The 27,675-nt window shown below is 35.0% G+C and overlaps 1 protein-coding gene across 2 annotated transcripts; it reads right to left on the bottom strand.

The window, feature by feature from the left end:
- Positions 1–698: 698 nt before the first annotated feature.
- LOC132554507 (scaffold attachment factor B1-like) lies at positions 699–27,613 on the bottom strand. Of its 2 annotated transcripts, none has more exons than XM_060218818.1 (20): positions 27,481–27,613; positions 24,816–24,921; positions 23,294–23,322; positions 15,507–15,635; positions 15,058–15,129; positions 14,274–14,316; positions 11,177–11,852; positions 10,222–10,259; positions 8,903–8,997; positions 8,350–8,499; positions 7,666–7,786; positions 7,260–7,427; positions 6,558–6,793; positions 5,801–5,964; positions 5,509–5,637; positions 5,246–5,338; positions 4,423–4,719; positions 3,843–4,141; positions 2,824–3,024; positions 699–1,997 (listed from the first exon to the last, which is right to left on the bottom strand). In XM_060218818.1, the coding sequence occupies exons 1-20, from the start codon at positions 27,607–27,609 to the stop codon at positions 1,657–1,659; spliced, it is 3,516 nt and encodes a 1,171-aa protein (XP_060074801.1). In that variant the 5' UTR covers positions 27,610–27,613; the 3' UTR covers positions 699–1,656. The 2 variants fall into 2 exon arrangements, with proteins under 2 accessions (XP_060074801.1, XP_060074803.1); XM_060218820.1 differs by having other exon boundaries at positions 10,222–10,256.
- Between the last annotated feature and the right edge of the window lie 62 nt (positions 27,614–27,675).

The following is a 27,675-nucleotide window of genomic DNA, read 5'->3' as shown; positions in this document are numbered from 1 at the left end:
ACCACTTTTGTGCCCACTCTTTATTGGTCACTGTGACCCTGCCTATCTCTAAGCATTGTCTCCCCTTATGTTATACCACTTTTGTGCCCACTCTTTATTGGTCACTGTGACCCTGCCTATCTCTAAGCATTGTCTCCCCTTACTTTATACCACTTTTGTGCCTACTCTTTATTGGTCACTGTGACCCTTCCTATCTCTAAGTATTGTCTCCCCTTACTTTATACCACTTTTGTGACCACTCTTTATTGGTCACTGTGACCCTTCCTATCTCTAAGCATTGTCTCCCCTTACTTTATACCACTTTTGTGCCCACTCTTTATTGGTCACTGTGACCCTGCCTATCTCTAAGCATTGTCTCCCCTTATGTTATACCACTTTTGTGCCCACTCTTTATTGGTCACTGTGACCCTGCCTATCTCTAAGCATTGTCTCCCCTTACTTTATACCACTTTTGTGCCCACTCTTTATTGGTCACTGTGACCCTTCCTATCTCTAAGCATTGTCTCCCCTTACTTTATACCACTTTTGTGCCCACTCTTTATTGGTCACTGTGAACCTTCCTATCTCAAAGCATTGTCTCCCCTTACTTTATACCACTTTTGCGCCCAATCTTTATTCAGCCACTAATGAATACCCTTTGCTTAACAATATTTACCCAGTAATTCAAAGTTGCTAATAAAACAACAAACAATTTCAAAATTTCTTTAGACATGTTTATTTTCACTTCCAATGACAAACATCATAAAGCTGACATCCTGATACTGATGATAAATGGTTGAGAATGATGATGTAGTGACTGCTGAACTGATACAAAGAAAATCTTCACACATATTTGATAACAGCAGGATGATAATTGGTCGTGTTTATGAATGTGGTATTCAATGGAATTCATCTATAAATATTGGAAATGATTCTTGGATGTCTGTCCCTGGATTTAAGTATCTTTCTAATGGCCTCCAACTATGACAAAGTAATGGGTAACTTGTAGAATTCACTGACAAGTGATTATACAATATGGTATGGAAAATGTCAGCTGATCTTTAAAATTGCTTCAAATACTAAGTCTCTGGATTGATAAAATTCAATTGGCACCTGAAAACATAACACTGTTCTCCATATGATATGGAACCCCAGATAATAAAATGCAAATATATTTACATAAACATGATTGACGAGGATGAATTAAAAATGTCATACAATTATTTTGATTTCCATTCACAAGTACAAACATAAAACAGAAAACAAATCCCACCAAATTCTTAATGGCACACAAAACACATTTACACCTATAGACAAAAACAGAATGGAATTCTTTTTTCAACCTATCAAATACCCTCACAGATTGCATTAAAAGTGAATCAATGTTTTTTTCCCCTTTCATTCATGATTTATTTCAATGATAATGCTCTTGAAATTGTGAACAATGATCAAATCTTGGGTCTTTGGAACTGTAGCGATCAATATTTTTACAAAGTTTATGATCATGATGACTACCTTGAAAACTTGAGAAAGCCTTGCTTTAACAAATTCTGCCCTAAAAATGCAACAAATAATGTTCTTTAATTCACAAGCATCATATGCTGAAAATAAAATCACAAACTTTATACCAAAATAATTGCTAGTTCTCATTGTTTGCTTTTTACAGATTAACAGTTCTCAGTATGTCCGTCTCATTGTTCCTGTCTGCATTTTGTAAGCGTCAAACCGTGGCTCAGGTTGACGCCCCGTTGTGATATTGCCTATGATCATCCCGGACTGTTGAGGAACAGATGTCATGTACACATTGGGAGGGACACTGATAAGGCCAGTGGCAACAGGCTGTGTGAAGCTTGTGGGTCTTGCCTCCTGTTGTATTGTCACTCCCCCTGACCAGCGGTCCTGCTGCTGTGGAGTGACACGTTGATCCATATTGTTGTGTGTTGACCAGTTGCCGTCCATCTTGCTACGATTGTCTGTGCCTGATCCCCACTGACGATTCTGACTCTGTGGAGCATTTCCTGGAGTAAACGAAATAAATGCTTGCTATAATTTCACTCAAATGAAAGATTTTCAGGTAAGTTGATGAGATGAATATTGCTAACTCATTTGTGGTTTAACAACTTAAAATCCAAGTATCTATAAAACTTGATATCAATTTTGCATGTATGTGATCATGTGATGTGTTGAAATTTGGCACTCAACAGCGGAGGCTGGGTGATCCGATATTTGTGCATCTGAAGGGGACACATCTCTATGATCTTAACAAGACAATTTGGCAATTGTATGCTAAGGCAAGTAATTCTGGTTTCTGAATGTTGGACAAACAGTAACTATATTCAACAAGGACAAATCTGCTAAATTACTAATTTGGTGACACCATGAATTTCACACCATGTCATTATTTACTTGTGTTGATCATATCAGGAATTCAAACAAATAAGCAATATCACCAATTCAAAGAGACAATGTAACTGATTTGAATTAATGTTATCACCCATTGATAGTTTAGGTTGAGGGTCAAATTCTAGCTCAAAGTGGTTTTGGTACATGACATATCACTTTACCAAGGTATGACTTCTCAGTGATAAGCAGTATCGGAGATGGAGACTGAACAAACTTTGATATAATTCGGATGTCTAAATGTAGGTCAAAGTGACCTACTTTAGGTACATAATACAATCTCTTGTCTAGGTTAACCTTTGTCCAAGCGTAAACTTCCAGCAACAAGTAGTGTAGGAAATAAAGCAAAGACAAGATGACATGGACACATTGGAAACTTCTATTCAGTTCTGTTTCTCAGTGAGGAACAAATTCATGCAACGTAGCAGGTTCCAAAAAACTTACCTAAGAGGCCTGCACCACTATTGTGGCCACTGAAACCCTTGTTGCTACCACGGTTACGGTCATCCTGGACTACATTAGAGTAGCTCCCATGACCACCACTATGTCCCCCACCATGACCACCTTGCCAGCTGTCCCGTCCTCCTCCAGCCATGTTGTTCTGACCTCTAACAACTACCCGAGAGTCACCCTGTTGGCGTGTATCTGCAACAAACCAAGCATACGATTATATGGTGAGGTACAAGCATACAAACTAGAGACTATTATTCATAAATATACTTATCAACAAATGTATACATAATGGGATATAAGATTTCAATCCTATTTGTACTGAGAAATTTATGAATGAGCATATGTATGTTTTTCATAAATGCCCCTATTAATATTCAGTCTTTATGTTAACTAACAAACAATTTCCTTTCACGTACTCTAATGAAATTAAAAGTATATACATATGTTATCTCCATTTCTCTTCTTCAATCTTCACAATTAATATCAATAATCCTTTTGCTTCAACTTAGAATATATATGTATAGAGAAAGCTTTCAATAAAGAAAGGCCAAAAAGTCACTGTTTAGTGCAAAGAATTCAGGTAAGATTTGAAAATAGAAAATAACTTTGAGACACTGACGAGTGTGTCAGTGTCTCAAAGTTATTGACCATTGGCCTAGAAACACTAACACCATAAATTTAAATTAAAATCCCTTATGAATGAAGTTGCTGGAGTGATGACACTGATTTAGGACAAGACAAAATCTGCCTGTTCATAAAATACCATGGGCATTAAAATCTGATCTCTGAACTTAAAGTCATGTCAACAAATACAAAGGGATTTGATCAAGATATCCTGCATACTGAAGCAGCTAAGTGTTGAACTGGACATATAACAGGATTCAGAGTTTCCTTTAAATTTTGAAAATTCAAGTTTAAATTTTAAAATAACATTTCCTCCATAAATCATGAAAGCACCATACGAAAACTGTCATACACTTCACTTTCTATTGCTGTAAGGATTGCCTCACCTCGTTCTGACTTCCATTCACCTCTGTTGTCTGTGTGTCGTGGAGATGTCACCCTCATGTTGTGTCCACCTCCAACAGCCCCCATATTTCGGTTATCTCTCTGATTGTCCCTAATGTTTCCACCACGCCGGTCATCCTGAGCCATATCTACACCTCGTCGGTCCTCCCTTACATGATCCCGAGACTGGTTGCGGTTGAAACCTGTGTCCCTTCGATCATCACGAATATTGTTTCTGTCATGTGACCTGTTTGCTGCATCATGTGTCTGAGCATGGTTCACACTCCTGTCGTTGTATGATCTAGAAGCATTTTTTTTTTAAAAATCTTAATGAAGGTTCTGACACTGACATGACAGGAATGCATATGTTTCTTATTTAGGAGACATACAAATGGATGTTGTGCAAATTTCAATTACCCATCCTCTATTTGACAGTCGGGAATAAATATTTGTCAATTAGGTGAGCCTAAAATCAAGATAACAATATTTGCAAAATTCTAACTTTATATACTATAGCACCAAAACAGAAATCATATTGATAATTTTAAGAAAAGTAAAATGAGCACTGATAGGGAAACCCACCTCCCAAATCTATCATCATTACGACGGTCATCTCTTTGTTCTTCACGAAAGTTATCTTCGCCTCGGCCACCACTTCTCCGGTTGTCTTCAAACTGCCTTCCCCTGTTGTCATTGTTACGGTTGTCCTGTACACGATTCACTTCTCTACGATCATACCTCTCCACCTTACGCTCAAAGTTCCCACCACCAGAAGTCCCACCGCCAGACCCACGGTCATTAAAGCGGTTAGTATTGTCACGGTTCTGTCTATTGTCTCTACCACTCTTATCCCTTGTTTCATTTTCATTGAATCTGTTGCTGTAAAATACAAAGAAACAACATATAGAGGATCTTACCAAAAAACAGTCTACGATAAAGTTTTTGATATTTCTACATGTAATGTACATGGGGTGGCCGGGTGGCGCAATGGTAACGCACTCGCCTTTTACCTAGCCGACCGGGGTTTGATTCCCGGAATGGACGTGAAAAGGTAAGGGGTCACCTGCCCGACCACGTGGGTTTTCCCCGGGTACTACGGTTTCCTCCTACAATAAGACACCTCGCGCGCTTACATTCAGGCCAACAAGAGCGATTAGTATAAGTTAACATAACTTATTTCGCAATTGTTGTAAAATAAATAAAGTTTATATGTAATGAAAATGACCTAGTAAATTACAGATCAAACGATTGGTCACAAAACTTTACAGGCTTTGATATGCATAATGAGCAACAATGAAAACAACCAGTAAATTTCTCTTTTTCTTAAAATATATTAATATATTTCCTGGAGACGTAGCTCTGATCAGAATTTGAATGATGACCCTGCATTTTTTTTGACACTTACGCACGCTTTGGCTGTGACCAGTCATTGTCTCGGGAACCTCGTGATTCATAGGTGCGCTTAAGGGCTGCTCGTCGCTGCTCTGCCTCTGCTTGTCTGAAAGAAAAAACAAAAACTGCATTAATCACACTCTAGGAATGATTACAAAACAAACACAAACATAAATGAAGCTTGACAACAAATGCAATCAAAGTATATGAAAGAAAGTTATATTAGAGGTCCCCAAAAATAAAAATGCAACTGTTGTTTCTTTCTAAATGAATTACCTCAGTTGTTCAAGTCGTCTCTTTTCTTCTCGTTCTCTCTCAAGGCGCTCCCGTTCCATCTGCTCTGCACGAAGTCGCTCTAGTCGCTGAGTCTCCATGCGTTCCCTCTCGAGAAGCTCCCTTTCTTTCCTATAATAGAATATCAATAACTAAGTGAGAATTTACTGCCTTGTAAAGATATCGAATGAGAAAGGACATGTACTGGTGTATTAATAGATACAGAAAACTATCCAGAATTCAAATATCCTGAACACTAGCACTAAAGTTTCATGAGTGCCTGTTTATCGTATACCTAAGACGTTCCCTTTCCCTGGCAAGTCGGATGGCCTCTGCACGCTGTTTCATGTGAACATCACGCTGGCGACGTTTCTCAAATTCGATCTCCTGTTTCTTTATCCTCTCTTCCTCCCTAAGCTTCCTTTCTCTCTGGCGCAGACGTTCGCGTTCCCTCTCCTCCTAAACATCAAAACGTAAGGAATTAGTTTTCAATCATTTACTCATGTGAGGAAATGCACTGGTTAATATTATTCTGAATCCTTAGCATACAATCTGGACTCATTTATAATCTACCCCACTCAGAGTATAATAATATACACATACCACTTAGTACACCAACTTCAAATTCTCTGTCACTCACTTAGAGTACACTAACTTGTTTGTAAGTCAAAGTCACTCGAGTACAACAGTACAGAAATAGTAATACCTAAACACACCGACAATTTATATTCTACCGCAAACCACAGGAAAATCCATTAGGAATTAGAATGCAACCACAACTTTGGAGATCTGAACCAACAACTATTGTAGTCAACAGACTATCACTGAGCTATGAATCAAACAGCTCACTTGTTATGTCAAATCTAACCCATAACGTGACTCAAAACAATAACTGAGAAAAATTATTATTTATCAATAACACTGTTTTAGTTGCTTTTTCTTGAACATGTACCATGTAAATTTTTCATCCATTTTTTTTTTAGTCCTCAATGACGAGAGACTTTGCTGAGTTGCCTTAAATCTGATCACTGCTTAAGTTGTATAAAACATACCTGTATTTTATCAAAGGAAAGAGCATCCTTAGTGTCCTCTTTTTTGGCAGACTCTCCTTCCTTGGAACCAGAACCTGAACCAGATTTAGCAGCTGCTGGGGATTTCTGGTCTGTGGATGTAGTCGACTTCGCTTTTGAGGGTGACTTGGACACACGACTAGATGACCTGTCACGACTGCTGACCCTTACGACAGGTTCACCCTTAGATTTGTCCATCACAACAGTCCTTGATCGGTCTACAATAAAACAATCCTTTTCTTTTTAATGATCTATGTCAACTTTCTCTTACTTACATTACTGTCAAACAATCAGGTCTAATGTTAAAAAGATCTTAAATTTTATGTACTTCTTTCACATTTAGCATAAATACAACATCATTGTGAGAAAATATAATAACATTACATTACAGCAGATTTTTCTTGTTTTCTCTTAGCTGACACAAGTTTGATAGTATTATTATCAAAAAGAACACACAACAACTTGTCTTCACAGGTATATATTCTAAGAGAACTTTCCAGGTTTTTATCACTTAATGGACATTGTTTGATTTTACTCAAATATATCCATCAGATTTCTGCATGCTAATTCTTTGCCCAATCCCCTATTTTGCGCTAGAGGTTATATGCTACCTACAGGGATCATCCGAAGACATTTACTGACAAACTGTCACTTTCCCCTATGATTAAGTACCAAACACAATACCTGATCCAGATCCAGTTGAACGTCTATGTGTGTCTCGTCTGGTGCTACTTGAATGTTTGTCATCACTTCGAGAACTTGAGGATTTATGGTCTCTCCTGGAGTCTCTTTTAGTATCTTTTTTGTCATCCTTCTTATCGTCCGACTTCTTCTCACTGTCTCTTGCATTATCTGAGAAACATAAAGCAATTTCAGAAATAATTCAAATATCAAGCCAGCAGAATTCTCCCATTCTTAAGAAAAAAATGAAATCCATTTGATGTAAAACCTTTTGATCTTTACCATTATGAAACTTTTAAACTTGCATGAATGATATCAAAGAAGTTGTATATGAAAAGAACGAAGAACTCCATCAAGAAATCAACTTGTTTGTAATCACTAAAGTGATCTGACAGGCTCTGAATTTTACCTCGATCGTCTTTGCGAGGTGTGGTACTCTTCTTGTCAGCAGGAGACCTAGCATCTGGCTTCCTAGTGGTCGATCCTGCGGCTGTTGCACCCTTCACCTGTGCACCAGGCTCGTTCTTTGCCTGATGACACAAAATAACATTTGGAATTACTAAATAGTAATAAAATGGTACCAAAAATGTTTTTGACTCTATCATGTAAATTTATTAATTGTAAAAATCATACAATTAAAAACATAACACAAACTGATGAGAGGCATTTGGCCTGGAAACAATTTAAAACAAAGCAATAAGTTTTATCAAATCAATGCTTGACCTCAAATAGATAAAAAATTCAAGCATTAAATTTGTATCAAGCCATTCAATACTAATCAAGGCATTCCACTATATCACGAAATCAGACTTTTGGTTTCATACACAGAATAGTATATTTATATTTTACAAACTGATAACAATAGTATACAACAATCTATTAAAGTTACTAAACACATGTGATCTTCAATACATGGCTGTACATCAGTATTTTATTTGTTATGACAACATTTTCACTTCAAGCCAGAAGATTTTCAGGTAAACTCACTTATGAAGATCAGATTATAATGAATTGCTACATGAATTTAGCAAAACATAACAGAAAAGATTTAAGATGCACAGATTACATATTACTCCAAATTTCTAATATATACCCTTTCAACAGAAATCATTTTGCCATGGAGTTCAGTACGATGAAGATGCTGTATGCATTTTGTAGCCTCATCAGCTGTTGACATGGTAACAAATCCATAGCATTTGGAGCCTGGGCTCCTTGCATTTGTCACCACCTTAGCACCTACCACCTACAAATACAAATCGATGATGTCAGATATTAAATAATTACTATATACCTAATAATTAATACAGTCTTTAAGGATTAACTCCCTTTGCTACCACTAACATCTTACAATTTTCTGATTTTTAAAATAAAACCAAACACATTTAAACCATACATAATTATACATCTAAAAATAAAATGTGAATAATAACAAAAAAGGTTTTCAATTAATAACAAACCAAAATCTATAAATAAAATGAAGATTTACAGATATACAAAAGAAAACAATAACAAAATAATGCTCAAAATATCTCAAACTTAAAATAGGAAATTCCTTTCATGATAGGAACTTTATAACAACTTATCAGTTTAGCAAAGATCTTACAAAGTAGTTATGTTATCAGCTAATATCTGGAAATGACATCTACCTTGCCATGTTTGCTGAACAATGCCTTGAGGTCTGTCGCCCGAGTGGAAGAGGAAAGTCCGCTCACCCACAGGTTACGCCCTGCCCCACTACTTCCTGTTAAACAATTTTGTATATTGTGCAAATACAAGCAAAACATAATATATTAACCCTACATACTTTCTATGCTACTACAAGTATACAGCCACTTTTTCTTAAGGGTCTCTTTCTTCACAGATTTGCCAATACAATATACATATTCAGCCTTCTAAATCTTTTTAAACCTTAGCCTCTGGGCTTCTATATACCCAAAAATTACCATCTTCAATGTTGCTGAAAATTTCATTTTCTGGCACCAAAGTTTCATATCTGAAACATAATTCACAGTAATTTTTCCCCTTGAATTTTTAAACACATCCCTTGTGTATTTTTGTAAGTGCATTTTGAACTGCTCACAGCAATTAAGGTACTCAAAATTTATCATTTCATGAGCTACAACAATAAATCAGCATTTTCCAATTTGTGGATGTATTTTGGGAAAACAAGTTTTCGCCTCGACACCTTCCTTTTTTCCAGAATAATATTTACCCCTGGTACATTTAATCAAATTTACTATAATTGTAACAATTAGCTTTAGGGACCATCCAAGAGCAATTAAAGACAATGCAGATACTGGAAATCCATCATTGTTTCATCTTCAAAAGTTGGATCATTTTCCTTCTTTTCTCTTCTATTTTCTGTTCTTGCTCTTTATGATAAAAAATTTGAATATTTCTTTGCAGAAACAGCAATAACAATCTTTAACTGCTAAGTTCCCCATGTATGTTCATCAAACATTTTGATTTTCCTGATCAGCACCAAAATCGAACAGTCACAACTAGGCACCTAGGGGACCCTAATATGGAAGAGATCCATAAAGTTATTCTCAAGAAATAGCGATAACAAACTTTACTTTGTGAATTCCAAGATGTCTTTTGGTCACTTTGGTTTTCGATCATTCCCAAAATCAAAAGGGCACAACCATGCACCAATATCTACCTGCATGTAAATCTTGAGAGAGATCCATCCAGTACTTCTTAAGAAATAACAATAACAAACTTTACTGTGCAAAATCTAAGATGGCTGTTGGCCATTTTGTTTTTCTGATCAAATCAAAAATCAAATTTTAACAGTTCGTAGACATATGAATAAATCTAACACGAAAAGAAATGATTTTACAATAGTGTATATCAGTGTGGAGTCATTCATCATTTCTGAAGTTTACGATTCTGATCTGGTAAATTTTGATCACACAACATTCAGATATATTGTTTAAAAATTTTAATCTAGTTGACAACTCACCCTTCTCATCCTTTTTCTGATCTTTTGTTGCTGTACTGCTGAAAAGCAGTGGGAAGAAAATGATGAGGCACAACAAATAGGGACATCATCCTGAACAATTATACATCTCAACAATTAATGAATCACTTTCAAATAAAAACTTACCTTTTGCAGGTGAACTTCATGCTTTATAAAATCAAGCTTTGAAGCTATATATGTAGCTTAAGTGACTCAAACTGATAATTTCCTACATATATATCAGTATGATTCGAAATTTATTTGATGCTAAATGCAAGGAAACATATAATAGAAGACTTTTTCTTTACAAAAATACTGCAACTGAAATACCTTTTTTTCAATATTATTTCCAACTGTCTAGTAAATTGTTGTACAAAAAAACAACCTTTGATAGTATGCATCAAAAATGGATTCCATTTAATATTGTCTTTGTCTATCATATTTACAAATAATGTGCATGCACAAGTGTTTTTAAACGCTACTGAAGTCTCCAGCTATAAGCGTGTATTCGAGGGTAAGAAATATGCTTCCATGATTGCTGTAGGACATTTCATTTTACAGAAATTTGTGATGTCACATTGATCAGTCTGTCAAGAGTTTTGTGTGAAACATCTTCCAATCAATATACCTCCAGGCTTGCTGTCTGATACTGTCTAGTTTCTATGGTGACGCCAGGGGAAAGTGTAAATGGAAAAGTGCTAAGTAGGTCCAAAATGTACATAAACAAAAAACAAAGGACTTTTCTTTTCTCTCAAATTCTCCAAAAATGTCTGATTGGATAGCATGGCAGGCTAGTCTCTCAGCACCATAACAGAATGTAAAGACAAGCGCTTGCTACCTTTGGTCGAACCTTTGCTTGAAATACAAAGCAGAGAAAGAAAACACATGGAAAAAAGAAGAGAAGATGCTTATAAATAATATATATGTACTGTAAATGGGACATACAAACCACACCGACCTCTTAGCAGTGCTGGAGGAAGAAGCTGGTTTGCTGGTGTCATTTTCATCCTTCTTATCAGCTGTTTTTTTCTCTCCTTTTGCATCTTTTCCTGGTGATACAGATGAAACTTCCTTTGCCTCAGTGTCAGGGGTTGTAGGCTCCACTTTCGTCTCCCCATCCTTGACCACAGCTTGCTCCTCACCTTCTTTCTTTTCTTCAGCTTTGGCATCTGTCGATGCAGGATCTTTCTTTTCCTGGCTGGATTTCTCTGAACCAAGAAGGTCAGCATCCAGGTCATTTTGTGTGTCATCCACATGAACATCCAAGGATTCGTTCTCCTCTGTCTGTATCCCTTGAGAAGTATCCATTCGTATCTTGTCCTCCACTGTAAGGGGGACCAAGGGGACAACAGTGGCTGGGTCTGGCGGAATACCAGTGTCTTCCTTTTTCACCACAGTGTTGGCAGCTGGAGCTTTCTCATTGACAGGAGCAGGCGATGTAACAGGTTCCTCCTTGAGCTTGACTTCCTTGACTAGGGGTACTGGTTTAACCTCCTTGGCTGGAGGAGCTTGCTTAACCTCCTTGGTTGGAGTAACCTGCTCAGCCTTCACTGTTGGTACGGAAACGGCAGCTTCCTCGTTGGTTTCCATTGGCATTTCTTCCTCTGTCTTAGCAGGAGCAGATTTTTCAGGTGCTAAAGAAATTCAAGTCAGAACTTACATAAGTGAACTCTAAACAAAAGGCCTATCTTGCTTTCAAATGCCATATTTGGTCAATGATGAAGATTGTCTTGTTTCTGTTGCAATTAATTAAGAAACGTAAAAAGAAAAAAAAACTTGATGACCTTGAAGTTTTATTGAAATAAGGAGATGACTGCCTTGATGATTTGAAGCCGACTTTGTCCTTTCAAAAATAAGCTGACTTTGCCTGGAACACTGAACATTATAAAACTAATAACTATACTCAAAATTTAAACGTTACACAATTCACTGTGAATTCTTTGATTAAATACAAGAACTTTTGATGTTTTCACAGGTTTCAATTTGTTTAATAAATTTTCAAGTTGTCTCATGTTTCATAATGTTTGAGAATTATATTACAGGCATTAAGTCCTCTAATCCAAAAATCAACCTATTTTTGAAGTGACATAGTTTGCTGTTGGTTACTTTAAAACAATAAATTAGCTCAGGGCCTTCACAACTGGTCTACTCAGCTTTCCTCAGCATATTCCCAGAGAAATTCTGTTTTGAGGCCAAATTTGACGCTTGAGCACAAGTCATTCATCTTATTTCCCTGTAAGTCACCGACGACTTCATCACTCAACAGTTTTGAATGCTGGCTATGTTCTTCTGCAAATTATTGATGAAATCTATTGATGATGTCCAGTTCGGAAAATGACCTTGAAGCATGGGCACAGTTTTTTGAACATATAGCTTATTCCCACAGAATTCTAAGATAGCCTTTCAATTGGTAATTACCAAACAGTTTCAAATATTTCTTGGTCATTTACGATGATCCATCCAACCAGATATTTCCTCCAAAACTTTTCTGTAGATTTCATTTTTTCAAATGTTATTTGGTAATTTGGTAAGTTATTGTAAAAAACAAATGTCACATATTTTCCCATCACAGTCAATCAAATAGAAATTACCAATGATTTCCTCTGCGTCCTTTCCTTCCAGGAAACAAAATGAAGAAATCCTGTAGACAGAGTAGTTTTATCATGTTTTGTTGAGAATTTGTTCATCAATCCAGATTTGTTTACTCCAATGCTTATTCAATCTTCTTGCATACAAAACCATGCGAATCCTGTATCATGTAGTCGTTAAACTAAAAATGAGGTTCCTATGAAGCATATGATGGGATTCATTGCAAAATCAACTTCAAACAAAAGTATCAACTTTAAAGGAAGGACTTTGTTGTTTCTTCCTTATTCATCCATGTCTTTTCTCCAGCGGTGAGTCCCATCCCAACAAGACTTTGGTTCACCTATCAAAAAGCTTGTGTGTTTTGAAATTGCCAAGCACAGAAATCCTCAAGCTGAATTACATCTACTCCAGTGTTGGTGTCTACAAATCATTCTTTTCAGTTTATACACATGATTGAAACAGATTTCAATGTCAGCATCTGCAGTAAGAAAATGCTTTTTTTGCATCTCAATGACTGATCTTCTTTTTCATTTGGCATAATTTCTATTCCTGCTAGAAAATTAAAACTTGACAACTTTCAAACTTTTTCAAGGATGGTTGACTGAAAACTGGACTATTTCCGCTGTCCAGAGAAAAAATTTAGCATTCAAGAGTTCTGTAAAATTTCTCTTAAGGTGACGAGAAATGCATTTGTGTATTCAACAACAACATGCAGAACTGCTGGTTTCCATTAATTTTTCTTGTCGAAGGTGTCCACATCTCCAATTAAATTTCTGGTAATTTTTTCTGGAAATCTTCAGCACTTGGCCTTAACTGGGTCCATTCTTTAAGATTTTCCTGGGTTTATTATGCCTTTCATATGCATAACATTTCCGTTTATTTACAGAAATCTTCTCACAGCTGCTTTTATATTCAGAGCTGAACCACCTGGGTTTTACTCTTGACATTCATCTGCCATTATAATCCATCTATACTATATGGTATATGGATACTGTTCCCTGCAATATTCCATTCTTTCATTAAGAGATTACTCTTGACAACTTCGATGCTGTGCCTAGTGCCCACAGATGTCTTTCATTGCACTTAAAAAATCTTCAGAGATTGCCTGTGCCATTTCCATCACCATTACTGCAACTGCTGCTGTTGTTAATACATGCATGAAATAGATATTTCTCCTCATTCCAATCAGTTGTATGATGGCGATGAGCATGTTGGCCCTGAGCTTTTGATACTCAAATTCTAACAAAACAAACTAGTCTTTTTACAAGGCAGTCACTTTTGAACCATAACAAACAAAAAACACCGCAAATTAACTTGTGCATCCGAACTCCACTTTTTTTTCATAGCTTTTACACTGCAAAGGGGAGATAACCTGCCAACTTGCATTGCCTACACAATCTCACCATATGTTCTGACTTTTCTATTTTTCAGATAAAATCTAACACAACCAAATGAGAATACTTTACCTTTATCTGCTGCTGCTGGCTCCACTGAAGGTTTCTCTTCCTCCTATAGACAGAGAACTAGTATTTACTACAGTGTTAATATCTATAGTTCATTTCTAAATTACAGAAATCCTCACAAATTGATTAAAATTATGGAAACCATAGGAATCTTTGTGCCCACCACTGTTTGATATTTATTTCCTCTTTAAAAGTTTTATCGTTTACCTTCTTTTCTCTTTTCTTCTCGGTTTTTGCACTCAATTATAACAAAGTTGAACTCGCTTTTGAAGAAATAGTGATAATAATCTTTAACTGCCAAGTCCAAGATTGTAACCTGGAAGCCATTTTTTCAGTCCTAAAATCAACTGGGCACAACTAGGGACCAAGGGAAACGTATGTATGAAATTTGATACGTATCTATGCAGTAGTTCTCAAGAATTAGTGATGCTTAACTTGCAAAGTCGAAATTGAAGATGGCCACCTGTCGGCTATCTTGGTTCATTTAATCAGTCCCAAAATCAAATTTGCACAATTGGGGAACAAATGGAACACAGGTATAAAATTTGTGAAACAGTAGTTTGAGAAATAGCTATATCAAAACTAATTCTAATTCAAAATTCAAGATGGCCTATTTGTCAGCAATTTCGTCTTTCTGATCTGTCACAACTAAGACCAAGGGAAACGTACAAGTGAAATTTGAGTGAGATCCATCCAGTACATCAAGAAATAGCAATGATGACAAATTTTGACAAAAATCGAATTTTTTTAATTTTTGATCTGTAGCTATTTAAAAGTAATATTTTACCTTCTTCCCTGTAGTCTTTTGATCCTCAACCATCTCTTCATCAACGGTACCAGTCTCTGGTGTTCCCATTTCCTGTAAAAAAAGTAAATGCATCATTAACTTTCACTCAATAAATGTGAACATGTATCAAGTGTGATATTAACAAATTTCAACAGTGACTCAGAATACATATACAGTCACAATTTTCAAACATATATACACAATATACAAACAAATGTACAAAATATCTCATTTACCGCCAGATTATCAAAGTACTTCATTATGAAAAGATTCAATAGGTTTTTAATATTGGAACTTAAAGATCATGATTCCATTTAATGCATCTTTATCATCTCCCAAAGTTAAAACATAAGAGGACTGACAGTTAACAATGATCATGAACTGCTTCTATTTTCTGTGAAAATCTTTTCCAGGCTTTACTCGACCATTTGATATAATCTAAAACATACCTGGTCTATGACCTGCATTTCTGATTCCAGCAGTTCCATATCTGCATCATCTATGTTCCCAATCTCATCTTCAAGGTCCAAGTCTTCCTCTAGCAGGGAATCGTCTACCATTTCTTCCTCATCTCCATCCTATCAATAGATTTACAAAACAAATCTCACAACTGCAACTTTATTCTGATAAAACAGAACTGGGATGAAGTTGAAAATCAGATATGGTCTTAAGATATAATAGTCAAAAACCCAAAATGCAGAAACATTGATGATTTTTACATTGCATGTGTAAATACTGTATCTAAGGCAATGCTATTCAAAGCCTTGCTAATTAAGTTTTTTCTAAAATAAAACCTCTACAACCTGTTAACATAAAGTTCCATCACAAATATTAAGTGATATGATTAAAAATAAAGTTTACATTTGATTTCAAATGAATTTGTTACTATACTGAACTACAAGAGATTATTTCCTGAATAATTTTTCCAATTTATGCAGTTTAGCAAGAATACAGTCATTTTTCCTGACAAATGTCCAAGTTCTGAACTCCTACTTTTTCTGTAGGATACATATGACAACCCATTGGCCACTATGATCTCATGGATTTACCTCCGAAAAGTTTGACAATAACATTTTGTCCAGTTGCCTAATAAATCCACCAAACTCACATGTGCACAAAGATTTCAAAAGGAAACTGTCAAAGCTTTTAAACAGTTAAATTACCAAAATAATCCATTCGTATTCACTTCCACTGAACAGATACTGCAGCAGTTCACTCTCCATTGCCACTATCATATGTGTATAGACTGAATACCCTCACTTGACCTCTGACGAGCTTAAATGAGCAAGTCTATTTATCCCCACCCAGCAGCAAAACATGTCTTCTCTATGCAGATTGGATCTCAACAGAAAACTGCACCATAAAATATTCATGTTTTATTTTTGGTGATACAGGTATTTCATTTCTTCAAAACAATAAACATATCACAAATTTAAATTTGTTAGTAATCTAAACATCCATTTCTTTTACATTTAACTATAACCAAAGTAATAAACATGGACATGCTTCAATGAACTGGAATTTTGTATGTAATATATAGTTTTTATCCTTTTGATGAGAAAAGTTCTGGATAATAAACATGTTGAGGGTTATCAACCATGGATGTCAAATTAAAATGTGTCTTCATGAAAGGGACAGTAAGCAAAGCAAGAGTTGTTTTTGAAAGTATTTCATACCGTATATATGTATCATAACACATGTAACACATGTACTAGTATAAGGATTATCTGTATAAATTTTCACTCCCAGTATTTTTCTCTTCCATAAAATGTATAACACAAAAGTACACATTCCTTATCGCACATCTAAAAGAAATTTTTTAAATGTGTACATCACTTTTTTAAAAACAGAATAAACAACATAAATTTTATAATTGTGAGCAAAAATGAATAATTTTGCATACTGCTTTTAAGTACCTTATCCATATAGCTCAACGTCGTTCAAATCGTTGTAATTTCCGATGAGTCATGAATATATTTCATCTTAATAGGTGTAATCAAATGCAAAATGCATGAGTGATAATGTTCACGAGAAAGGGAATAGCCATTCTTGATATAAATAAACTCTGCCAGAAGTTAAATACTTGTCATACAAAAACTTTTAAGAGTAAGATTCCTAACTACAGTGTATGGTTGAGAATTTATGACGTAGTTCTGGATTAGATTCTGATTGTTAAATATTTTCTATACCAAAATGATTTCTTTCAACTTTGCAAGAACTATCTGCATTTCACTGTTTAAACTGAAATTTGAAGTAGACCATACATGACCTATTTAAGTTGGTTGTAAAATGTTAGTAATTAGATAACTTTAACCAATGGCATACACAACTTGTCTGACAGGTTTCTCACTGAAATCTAAACACAAATTTACAGTATTTTTTCACTGCATGAAATTTTCCAAAATTGTTTTTTATATCTGTGGTGTTTCTTTAAAATTCATCTATTCATGATCATGTGAACAGGCTTACAGTTAGTGTTGTAAGCGACACACGTCCCCTGCCATGCCTTAATAGCATTTTTGAAGCAACTTTTAAAATACCCTGATTGGAACATGACATGCAAATTTTAACTACCGTAAATTTCCATGTATAGTGTGCACTTTTTCAAGCTAAAAATGTTGTGTCAAAAAGGGGGTGCACATTATACGCAAGGACATGCCATTCTTGGGATTATCATTTCCGAGTTCTGAGTCCGTCATATTGGATTACCTCTCTTCACATAGTTATATGTAAGAGTCGTCAGTCATATATGATAGTTTGAAGATGAAAACAACAAAAAAAACATAAAATAAATTTCGAATGTTTTAATCATTGGCCATACTCGCTAGCATTACTGTGAATCTATTTTTTTCTTCTTTTCCCATCGTTTGAATAGTCATTGTCTTTCTATTGGTCGGGGCTATAGTAGTGTCTGAAGGTAGATTGAAAGTAAGAGGTGTTTGGTCGGCATTCCTAATCATTGACGGGTCAATTTCGTATTTATGCCTCATTTTGATGATGTATCTCTGGAATTCAATGAGTCTGTCTTCGTAGTCATCCAGAAGTTTTTGGGTGATTGTCATTCTGTTCATAAATCAGAGAGCCCATCCCACCGATGCCTTAAGTTGGTGACCCTCTGACCTCACTTGATCTGCATGGCCCGCATGCGCAGTTCTGTTGTACTGACAGCGATGCTGGCATCTCGGCGATCGCATACAAAGTTGAACAGCTCTCTCTCCATCTCTGGGAGTTTCACTGTCGCACCTCTGACAGCCCTTTTGGTCAGTGGTTGGGACTTTAGACGTTCTTTTTTTTTCTTCCATGCCCTGATATTTGACTCTGTGGCATCTGGCTGCACGGAACCCAAGTCTCTCGGCGTAGTCAATGGCGTCCAGTTTTTCTTTTGCTGTAAACGATGTTCGCTGTTTCCCCATGTCAAAGTCGTTGTAAACAATGTATAATTAAGTACCTTTGGGTATCGTGGTAGATACAGATAAGGGGACAAGGTAGGATTGAAAATTTTCAGACATTTACAACAACATCGTTTTCTGACCAATAGCAAGCATTCAGCCCAAGCTGGGTGTCATCAATCTCCTCATACTCAATGGGTTACCTGTTCAGAACTGTTAATTATCCATTTAGCCAAGCCTTTCATGCTTGGTAAGTCAGACACCTGCGTGAATTTGTTTACACAAGGTAATTAAATTTGTTAGGGTCATGCTCATTGTGGATTCCTAATTATCAATGGACCAAACCACATCAACTGTCTCATCGCAGTTACCAGTAATCAATCAATCGTTCTGTAGAAAATCTTTTTTTTTTAATCTGACCCCAAAAAAGTACCTGCGTATTATACCCAAGTGTGCACTATACCTGCAAATTTACAGTAAGTAGTATGTAACCCAATATCATGCACACGTAAATTTCTTCAGTTATGATTAATTTGTATCAAATGGTATTGATCTGAAATAGATTAATGGTAGAAATACATTCTTCTTTGCCGAAGATGTCATCATGGAAACGAATGAGTGTGATAAATGTCTATTTTCAGGTATTATCAATGATTTTGATGACAGCAACCCAAACACAATCTCTAGATCTGATCATAACCTAACATAAATTACATTGTATCAAGTTTCAACATAATCGGTCATCCCTTACTCAAGTTACCATTCGGACAGACAGACATTTGATGACAAACAATATAGTCCCCTCTGGTTTCATCTGTTTTGGACTAATAAGATACAAACATGACTAGGTAACCAGATACTGCACATGAGGTACAGTAAACCCTCCATAAGCCTGAACAATATTTGATAAATGTTGCTGAATCTGTATACATACAAAATAATGCTTGTGAGAATAAATTAGTTTGAAATATTAGAATCGACATTACCTAAAATCACAACAAAGTATTGCTACTGATTACTAATAGACAGTTTTGAAAAAAAAATTACACCGATTATAACATGATGATCTTTAGAAACACTCTACATGTTAACTGACTGTTAAGAAACCACAGACTTCATTTTGTTCTTTATGACATTAGATATTGTAGAAAGGAGACCATGTTAAAGTACATGGCTGCTTTTGTATTGGCAAAGTTAGCATTCATATACAGTGGAAACTCATTATCTCAAAATTCAAAGGACTGTGGAAAATGTTTCTACTTGTCTGAATTTCAACCCAAAACGAAGTGTCCAAATAAGATTGATGATATTAGCTTCCTGACATTGATTACAGTTGAACAAATTAAAGTAAAGGTAAGATAGCATGGTACAACGTGGTACAAACACTGTAATTTAATCTGTTATTTGAAATAGCAGTTAATTTACAGAACCAAATAAATTTCCACATTCTCCCTTTATTGTTTATTAATCCAAACAACGAGAAATGTAATAACAACACCAATCAACTACATTTGGACTATTTGTCCAGTCCAAAACATTTATACACTACCCTTACTGACTACGCACATATAGATCTATAGATCATATTTTACGAAATGACAATAAAATGAAAATAAAATTTGTTTTTGATATACTACAAGAAATGATGTACTCAGTTACAGATTACATTGATATGACTTTGTTACGAATAATGTTACGAAAAATTCAGCAGTTCAAAGTTTTTACCTGTTATAGAAAACATTATACAAGACAAATTATGCACAGATATAGACTCTATCAATGAAAAATACTTTCAGCACTTCATTGTCCAAGCACTATGTCTAGCAAAGCGGCCTATCACAGTCCTTTTGAAAACAAGCTAAAAAAATTAGTGTCTCGTGGAATTGTGGCGATCAGATTTCATTAAAGTCTGTACTGGTTTGATGGTTTCGTTTTGATTCTTCCTGAAGATGCATGGAACCAAGTTAATGTTTTCATGTCTTGTGTAAATGCACTGCTTGTTTAACGTACAGGTAAGTCATTGCTACAGGATGATGATACAAACTTTTTATTGGACGATTAAACTGGTAATTAATAGCCAGACCAGGTGTTGTGTGTATAATGAACCGATACACCATAATTATCCAAGAGCTACACACAGATGACTTTCAAGACAACGAATGACTTTTGCTTTACAATTGAAGGGACTGAAAAATCACATCTACCAAATGAGTCATCCAAACTCAAATTACAAAGATATAGAATGAAAAAAATCAGGACTTGGAAATTATTTTGACACAAGCGAATTCGAGATGAGTTCCAAATCAGTAAGCAGAACATGGATTTGAGACTTACGTCTCTGGATTAATATGTCATTTCATTGGTAGTTACAAAGCATATACAAGTCCTACAATTATTTATTTGATATAGATATGGTCTTGGTGTAATTATCATATCAAAATAATGTAGTGAAACACCATTGCTCTTCCACAAATGTCGTCATTTCGTGGTCGGGATATACTGATCGCTTGTTATACAGTGACTTACAGCAGTCATTTACAGTCAGCTACCCACAACATTTTTATAACCTTATCAATAGTAAGGTAGTTTATATTATGTTCGGTTCCAACTATCACTAGCAAAGAAATTACTGTTTACCTGAGCTGACCTGGCATTGTACATGTATCTGACAAAACCTGTAATGAACTTGAGGTAACCCCAATCTGTACATGAAATAACCTGAATTTATCCAAGGTATTTCTACACTGTACCTGAGGTAACCCAACATCATATATGAGGTAACCTGACTGTACCTAAGGTAACCAGACATCATTTATGAGGTAACCTGATTGTACCTAAGGTAACCAGACATCCTTTATGAGGTAACCTGACTGTACCTAAGGTAACCAGACATCATTTATGAGGTAACCTGATTGTACCTAAGGTAATCAGACATCCTTTATGAGGTAACCTGACTGTACCTAAGGTAACCAGACATCATTAATGAGGTAACCTGATTGTACCTAAGGTAAACAGACATCCTTTATGAGGTAACCTGACTGTACCTAAGGTAACCAGACATCATTTATGAGGTAACCTGATTATCTCTGAGGCAACTTAACACTACCTGAGGTAACCTAATACTGTACCTGAGGTAACAATGCACATCATTAATGAGGCAACTTGATTAGCGGAGGTAAAACCACTCTGCACCTTAAGTAACCTGACTTTGGTTACAAAAATGATACTTTAGTTGTCATGCTGTTGAGGTACTACTGTTGGGGAATCATTCAGATTGTTGTCCTACAACTGTGGGGGGAAATTTTCATTTAGATAGATATGACACTAGGGAAACAAGGGGAATGGTTTTCAAACTGATAATGATCTTACAACTGTCAGGAAATCCCTTTCATTCAATAGAGTGATCTTACAACTGCTGGGGGAATTCCTTTCATTCAGATTGTGCTACTGTAACTGTTGGGGAATCCTTTAATTCAATAGAGTGATTTTACAACTGTTGGGGAATCCCTTTCACTCAACAAAATGATCTCACAACTGTTGAGGAATTCATTTCATTCAGATTGTGATCCTACAACAAAGTTATGTGTTGGTCCCCGGCATATTCCAGTATCCCTGCTACAAAATTATCCCCATTCTATGAAAAAAAGTTTCTGTTGGATTCTGGAGACATGCATTTCAGTTTTACACATTTTCACAAGTTATTCAGTGTTTTATGGATAATGTTAATAATCGCAAAGGATATTACAATCATTTCATACAGGAGTTCATTTGAAATAGTATAGTTCAGTTCATTATGGATTCATAGGTTCAAACATACATGAAGTTATAAGTTCCTTAACCAATCATTGTTAAAAATGTTGAATTTGAAATGTTATGAATTCTTTGTGTTTGATAAACAATAAACTTAAAACTTTATTTATTTCACAACAACTGAGAAGCAAGTTATATCAACTTACACTAATCACTCATGTTGGCCTGGATGTAAATGAAAGAGGGATCTTTATATCTTAATATTAAAATTTGATATTAATTCATCATAATATTAGTTATCATTATGAAGAACTCTTTGGAAATGGAGGTGATTTTAGACATGCCTCTGTAGGAAATGTAGCATGGCAAAATCAATGTATACCACTTGGTGTTGTTCAACATTGTAATAATTTCCTCACATGTATCCAATATAAGCAGGAAAGTTTCTATATATGATAGTGTTCTCATTGCAATTTAAAAACTTGTGGTTGGTCTTAAAAGAAGCAAAGTAAAAAACATCTTAAAGTAGTATCATTATATACATTTTCTGATCATGAACCCACTGGCTCAGAGCTAATGAAGAACAGGCTACTTTGCCAGTATCCAACTTCTGATGAGAAAATTCAATAGCAATTCAAACAGATGATATCTTGTTAACGAAGAATTTAGGAAAACAACAAAGTGACAAATACCTGGTTTCAGGAGTTGTTACTCTTTCTTATTACTTGAAAGAAAGCGCAAATAGCTAATCAACTGTTTCTTTTATTTTTTTCCCAACCTTTTAGGGATTCATCCCAGAGATCTATCATAACATTTGGCTTATTAACTATTAAGGAGAAGTCATTTAAAGGGAACAGCTGATGCCTGACAGACAGATGACCGATCCTTTAGGCCCCGTCCCTCAGACAGGTACTGTGGACCATAACATTTACAATTTTGGTGCACCTCTGATCATAGAAAGTTTCTGCAAAAAATTCTTTGAAATTGGTTAAAAAAAGGGGGGATATATTGCCTTATTATCATGTTCATGTGTGTTTTCAAATGCATCTGAAAGATATAGTATTGTCTTGTAAGTCAATGATAACTCAAAAACTCACCTCTTTTGCTTTTCCTTTGACACCTGACCCTTCAAAACAATTGAGAAAATAAGTCAAAATAAATACAACCAAACTTAAAAGTAGCATTATTCATAATCTATAATAATGATATAATAATGAAAAAGCACGTCTATAATTATAATAATAAGATGCCTAGAAATATTCTGTCAATTCTGACACATTAAATTGTTTAGGGTTCATACCCGCAGTTACAAATGTTACATTTCACAATGAATGAATTAATTGGTGATAAAACATTGAGTTTGGCAATATTTTTGGCAACAAAATAAAAAAGAAAGATATTATTTTGTAAAGTCTTATTGAAAGTGAGCCCTCAGTCCATTTAATTATGTAATACATGTAATATTGCTGTCCTAAGTCCCAATTAATTAAAATGAGTTATCAAAAGCATAATTATGCTAATTAATACATTTATCAAACACTATAGGTTTTGATAAAGTTCAAACCTAAGTCTTATTTTTTCATTAATTCATAAATACAACTGTGATTTAAGTAAGAAGTATAATAACACTTACTAGAAAACCTGAATTTACAGTCATTTAATAGATATTTTCTTTTATCTTCACCAAAATTGTAATGGTTGATTTACAGGGAGCTACTAAATGTGGCAAGTAAAAAAATAGATCTGGACCAAAATTCAGGAATGACCTTTTTCAGTTGAAATAAACAAAACTTGTTCTACACAATTTAGATAAAATTATGACATGGAAAATTAATAACTCCAATCTTACATTTCATACAGAAAATATCTAACTATCTCATATTATTTTTACATACATATATGTAAAAATCATACAATACCACGAACACTAAACATATCCAAGTCTGTGCTATTAACAACTTTTTTGAAAAGTGCTTAAATCACTTTGGCAGTTTATACCTTAGTTTTAGAATATTTATTTTAAAAAGATACAGGTATATTTTTGTGATTAACTTGCAAGGCTCTCGATCTGCCAGATTTGGGGTCGAATGCAAAATAGGATCTTTTTTTCCCAATTTAGACCCAAAGTTTTCCCAATTCTAAGGAAAACACCGTTATTTTTCCCAATTCTAAGGGCCCCGGGTCCCAGTCCCAAAATCATGTGTGAGAGCCCTGACTTTTTCCTTTCCACACTGCTAATCTTGCATTCCGGTTAAAATGAATTTTGGGGTCAGGACTCAATATCCTTTGTTAAAATTTTTCTAATTCAGTATATTTTTTTCCACAAAATATGAATTATATGTACATGACAATACTACCAAGTATATTTTTTTTCTTAAGCTACCAAATATGTTTAAGACCATATTGAAACAAGAGTACTGAAACTGAAGCTGATTTCCTTATTACTGTTTGTATAAATATTTAATCATAATGAAACAATTAGCTTTATTTTTTAAACATAGTTTTTGCCCCAATCATATTTGGCTCTTAAACTTATCATTTAGCTAAAGAAAAAAAAGTGAAATAAAACATATTTTTACATTATTTTCTTTGAAGTCCTATCTGCAACATCAAACTTACTTGGTGCTGTCTTCTTAGTAAGAGCTGCAGGAGTTGATCTTTTAGGTGAATCAGTTCCTGGTTCAAATATAAATTCATTCGGGTCCTCTCCTTCATCTTCTAAAGCCTGCATAAATCAAGCATGTACATTTTAGTAAAATAGTGTTAAGAATATGTGAGCTAGTTTTTCTTTGAATCATTATTGATCCACAGTGGCCTTTGGACAATAATTTGGTCTGAAGTATTATGTGATTCAGGTGTTGCATATTACAACACAGTGCTGGCCATAGAGTCTTTATCTGCAGTTGACATTTGGAGCAGGGTTCAAAGTAATTAATGAATATCAATGACATGGGCAAATGAAAAGATTAAGAACTACTCCTCATTTTTTCCCGGTTGATAAGGACAGCCTTTGTTAATTGGTTGTTAATTGACCAGTCAGTGCCAGTTAAACCAAGTTTTGTGAGAAAGGACAGACTTATTGGTGTAATTTGCACTCTAACAGGATAGAAACATAAATAGATTTAAGAGGATGCACTTTAACTCCAAACACATTAATTACATAATTACAATTAAATCAGGCATATTGGTGGACATGCATGTCATAAAATACATTTTGAAAATAACCTGTCACATAAAATGACACGCTAAACCATAAAATTTATGTTATTAATTAAATTAACATATTATTAATTAAAATACATGTCATCTAATATGTTTGCAATTCAATAAACTATACTCTGCATAGTGCATATCAGTGTAATTTATGGAAAGCAACAGTAAAGTCATGCACAGGTAAGTGAATATCTTTTAGAATGCACACGCCTGCTTTTCTGACAAATATCTCAGCCTGTGAATGACAAAATGCAATTTTGTAAAGTAACTTTTCCTGTACATCAATGTGTCTAAATTCAGAGGATTTTTATCCTCTGTAATGAGTGGATGTGTTAAACATCCAAGTGAAGCCAAGGATGTTCCCAACCTGTTTAACAAGCCCTGACAAAGAATTTCGGGCCCTGTATTAATAATGTACAAGTCCATCCAGATTTTTAACTGAAGATAGGGCTTACAATTAGTACGTTCATAAACCACTTTGTCTGCACATATTACAATTACAATATACTTATGTCATTTTGGGTGCAGTTGCACAGGAAAAGGAAGTTTCGGCATTATTTTACACTCACAAGCAAGACTATCTCCCTTCCTAAAATGTCTGTTTCTTTCCCCCTAAATAGCAAGAAGACCTTCCCAATATCTTTGAAAAAAATACATTTTCCGATAAGTAAAGTCAATTAAATACATATATTCATTGATATCTGAAACATAATTTTGTTTGCATACTTCATTTTTATCTAATTCTAAAATAATCATAGTACATTTTATTTAAAAGCATTATATCAAAAGTGGTTTGACATATTTTACAAAATACCGTACAAACTAAAATATTGGTCCACATTTCCCCAATACTGTACAAACTAAAATATTGGTCCACATTTCCCCAGATCTATCAATATAAAAAACAAAATTCCTTTTCCTTGAGTATTTATACAATATTAACCTAGAAATTAGTCTGTTTTGGATTTTGTATAGAATATCATTACCTAGAACAATATCCCAACACTGTAAATATTTAATATTTTATTGGGATCTTTGAGCATAGGTGCAGACTTCAACAACTGTCATTACACTGGTGGCGTTTAACCTACCACCGAAAAGGAAACAACTGCATATGATTTTAATAAAGCTGGAAGTGTTGATGACATGTCTTTCCTAATATAACAAAGTAAGAATTTAACCCACTGACGAGTAATCAGATTAAAACAGCCTTAAACTATGATTTGCATTCGAACACTGGTCAGGTGTGTCTGTAGTAGGTTACATTAGTACAGTTACTACTTGCAGCGACAGTTACATCATGTTTCTATAGTCGTATTTGCAAAAGCAGTTGAAATGGTTCAACTAGTTGAACCTGCAAGAAAAATGCCAAACACAGATTTGGACAAAGACTGGACTGCTGCATATTTGGCATGTGTTGATTTAGGGGTCCAGTCATACCTTCCTGAAAATAACTTGCTAAATATCATTAGTTTTTAGAATTTCAGCACATAGTAGGGTTGGTTCATCCACATACTTCCAGAAGCATTATGCTATTAAGAACCAGTTAAAATGCATAGTAATTATTTTTAGTTCATTGTTTTATGCTTGAATATAAATTCCGAAACTGTATTTTGAGCTTAACATACATCAGTTCCAACATCTGGTGCATGAGTTCGTGTATCGTGGAATTCTTGATCACCTGAATCGTTTCAACTTTGTTACGCGAATGTAGTCTCAGTAGCCATTACTTTCAGTAAAAAGTAAGTTACCTAGTCAGATATAAAGTTAACTTAAAATAATATATTGCAAATGTTTCTGTATAAGCGATTTTGACTTGTAGTAACAAATCCATACTCCAATTCCATAGATCTAGTAGGTGAGTTCCCTGACTTGTGTACAAGTCAGTGTGTCGCAAATATAGGTCGAACGTCCAGTTGACACTACACCTACTGTAATACCAGTGATGTTGGACAGATTGGTGAAATTGACCAGTAAACAGGAAGTCGCCAACGAAAACGTGGTGGAACGTCCAGTCGGCAATAGCCTACACACTACCATACCCATAATGTTGGGCAGATTGATACTTTACCTTTTGTAACCTTTCTGTCAAAACTGCTTTAACTCCTGTCTTGTCGAGTCCTCGGTTCTCTAATTCTCTTCTTAAATCAACAACGCGCAACTCTTTCAGTTTTTTCGCACCTCCGTCTTGAGACGCCATTGTGGATGTAGATAGTGCCCGGATGTAGAATTATCAATTTCTGTAGGGATCATGTTAACGTTTGTC

The sequence above is a fragment of the Ylistrum balloti genome, unplaced genomic scaffold (assembly GCF_031769215.1).
Source record: "Ylistrum balloti isolate Yb309-2 unplaced genomic scaffold, AGI_CSIRO_Ybal_v1 Utg370416, whole genome shotgun sequence".
NCBI lineage: Eukaryota > Metazoa > Mollusca > Bivalvia > Pectinida > Pectinidae > Ylistrum > Ylistrum balloti.
This window is presented reverse-complemented; position numbering and strand designations above follow the sequence as displayed.

What these genes read in the sequence shown, in the direction of transcription:
- LOC132554507 (XM_060218818.1), bottom strand. Translation starts at nt 27,609, where the DNA reads ATGGCGTCTCAAGACGGAGGTGCGAAAAAACTGAAAGAGTTGCGCGTT. An exon ending in TTTCCTTTGATAAAATACAG is followed by an intron (nt 5,965 to 6,557) that starts GTATGTTTTATA and finishes TTTGATGTTTAG; the next exon opens with GAGGAGAGGGAACGCGAACG. An exon ending in AGACGACTTGAACAACTGAG is followed by an intron (nt 5,339 to 5,508) that starts GTAATTCATTTA and finishes TTTTTCTTTCAG; the next exon opens with ACAAGCAGAGGCAGAGCAGC.